Here is a 2,226-nt window from a genome sequence, read left to right as displayed (position 1 = left end):
AAATATTTATGGTACTCCTTACTTTTATTATTTATGTGACTTCCCTTTTATGCAACTTTTATATCGTTGATTATTTATGCGATTTTCCTTATATGAAACTCTTCCTATATTCAAACATGCAGATATTTTAACTTATTAAGCCTATAAATACCCCTTATCAGTATCATATTCATTCACACTCAACACAAAACCTTAATAACATTAATCTTCTCATAATATAGCAAACCTCTAATGGATATCACAGTCTTTCTTAAAGATAACACTCTCCACTTTCTCCTCTTTCTTCTATCAACAATCACCTGTCTTTTATTCATCATCAAACAAGCAAAACTATTGTCTTCCAAAACCATAAAAAACCTCCCACCAGGCCCACCGCGGCTTCCGATCATCGGAAACTTGCATCAAGTAGGAGACAACCCACACGTCTCCACCGCAATCTTAGCCGGACAATACGGCCCCCTCATATCGCTTCGGCTAGGCCATAATTTGCTAGTGGTGGCATCTTCACCAGAAGCAGCCATGGGAGTTCTAAAAACTCAAGATCGTTTCCTTTCGTCTCGAGCCGTCCCTGCTGCATTTCAGCAGAAAGATCTGTTACCTCACTCGCTTATTTGGTCGGAATGCAACCAAACATGGAAGAACTTAAGAACCATTTGTCGATCCGAACTCTTTTCGGCTAAAGCATTGGAATCCCAGTCTCGGTTACGCGTGGAGAAAGTGAGCCAAATGGTGGATTTCTTGCGTCGAAAGCAAGGTCAAGCGATTGACGTGGAAGATGTGGTTTTTACTACATTATTAAACACTTTGAGTTCCATTATTTTTGGTAAAGATATGCTGCAATTTGCTGATGGAGATGGTACTTGTGACTGGCTAAAAGAGTCCATGCATAAATTTATCGAGTATGGAGGTCGTGTTAAAGATTTAGGCTCCTTTTACCCGATGCTAGAGCGATTTGATCTTCACGGAACTACAAGGGGAGCCAAGAAAGTGGTCGATAAGGTGTATGCGTACTGGGAGACTATTATTAACGAACGAAGGGCCGTCGTTGGTTCTTCGACGTGGTCTTCGGATCAAGCTCAATCTTTCTTGGATAGGTTGCTTGAAATTGGATTCACAAGTAACCAAATCTATGAATTTGTTATGGTAAACATTTTTATTAATTAATTATTTTTTGGAAACGACAAATTTTATTAAAAACAGCTAGCAAGGCGCTAGAAAAACGTGGATTTATGACTGAAAATGTTGTTTCGTTCACAGGAACTTTTCGTAGCTGGAAGTAACACTACAACCTCCGCGTTTGTATGGGCCATGACCGAGCTCTTGAGGCACAAAGAAGTAATGTCGAAAGTAGAAGAAGAGATGCAAAAAGAAATCGAATCTGATCGAATATCGGTCTCTCAACTATCTCAATTAACTTATCTACAATCTTGCATCAAAGAAACTTATAGATTACACCCACCGGTTCCTCTTCTTCTTCCTCGTATGGCGAATGAAACTTGTGAGTTTATGAACTATACGATTCCAAAGAACACCAAAGTTTTCGTCAATCTTTGGGCGATGGGTCGAGACCCTAAAGTTTGGCACGAGCCGTTACGTTACATGCCTGAAAGATTTACCAACTCAAAGGTAGATTTTAAAGGCCAGGACTTTGAATTGTTACCGTTTGGTTCTGGGAGGAGGATATGTGCGGGAATGCCATCGGGTATCAAGAGCGTTGAGTATATATTGGCGAATTTGATTCGCGAGTTTGCTTGGACTCTTCCGAATGGTGATGACCCGTCGAAGCTTGACGTACGCGAAAAATTCGGGATTGCTATGAAAAGAGAAAATCCATTAAAGGTAATCTTTAAACAAAAATGATCTTATCAATATGCTTAATTGGTATGGATTATTCGTCCTATTTTGTATCTTACAAGAATAAAAGATGTTAAATTTAGTGTATTTCAATTTTATGTAATGAAGTGATGTATGAGTAACGTGTATCATTGTGGATGTTTGAAGTTCTAATGTATTTAAAAAGAATATTGATAAAATTACTGCAAAATAAAAGTTATTTAATTACCGACAGACATATATCTCACCAACTTGTCAATGATTGGTAATCCATTAACATTTCTTTACTGAGGGAACACAATATTTTGCTAAGAGATCACACATATACGGACATATATCTCAATATTTTACCGAGCGATCACCGACACCAAGAGATGAGGTTGTTATCGATTA

At 38.2% G+C, this 2,226-nt stretch overlaps 1 protein-coding gene across 1 annotated transcript; it reads left to right on the top strand.

Annotated features, from left to right (window-relative positions):
• The first annotated feature begins 210 nt into the window (after positions 1 to 210).
• Positions 211 to 1,860, top strand: LOC143630899 (putative (S)-N-methylcoclaurine 3'-hydroxylase isozyme 2). Its single transcript, XM_077099792.1, has 2 exons — positions 211 to 1,143; positions 1,258 to 1,860. Exons 1-2 carry the CDS (start codon positions 232 to 234, stop codon positions 1,858 to 1,860), a joined length of 1,515 nt encoding a protein of 504 aa, XP_076955907.1. The 5' UTR covers positions 211 to 231.
• Positions 1,861 to 2,226: the final 366 nt, after the last annotated feature.

Source organism: Bidens hawaiensis, unplaced genomic scaffold (genome assembly GCF_021521415.1).
Source record: "Bidens hawaiensis isolate Kalapana, Puna unplaced genomic scaffold, B.hawaiensis_p1.1 tig00000512_1, whole genome shotgun sequence".
Classification (NCBI taxonomy): Eukaryota; Viridiplantae; Streptophyta; class Magnoliopsida; order Asterales; family Asteraceae; genus Bidens; species Bidens hawaiensis.
The sequence above is the reverse complement of the archived record's forward strand: the minus strand, read 5'-3'. Positions and strand labels throughout refer to the sequence as shown.

What these genes read in the sequence shown, in the direction of transcription:
- LOC143630899 (XM_077099792.1), top strand. Translation starts at nt 232, where the DNA reads ATGGATATCACAGTCTTTCTTAAAGATAACACTCTCCACTTTCTCCTC. An exon ending in AAATCTATGAATTTGTTATG is followed by an intron (nt 1,144 to 1,257) that starts GTAAACATTTTT and finishes TTTCGTTCACAG; the next exon opens with GAACTTTTCGTAGCTGGAAG.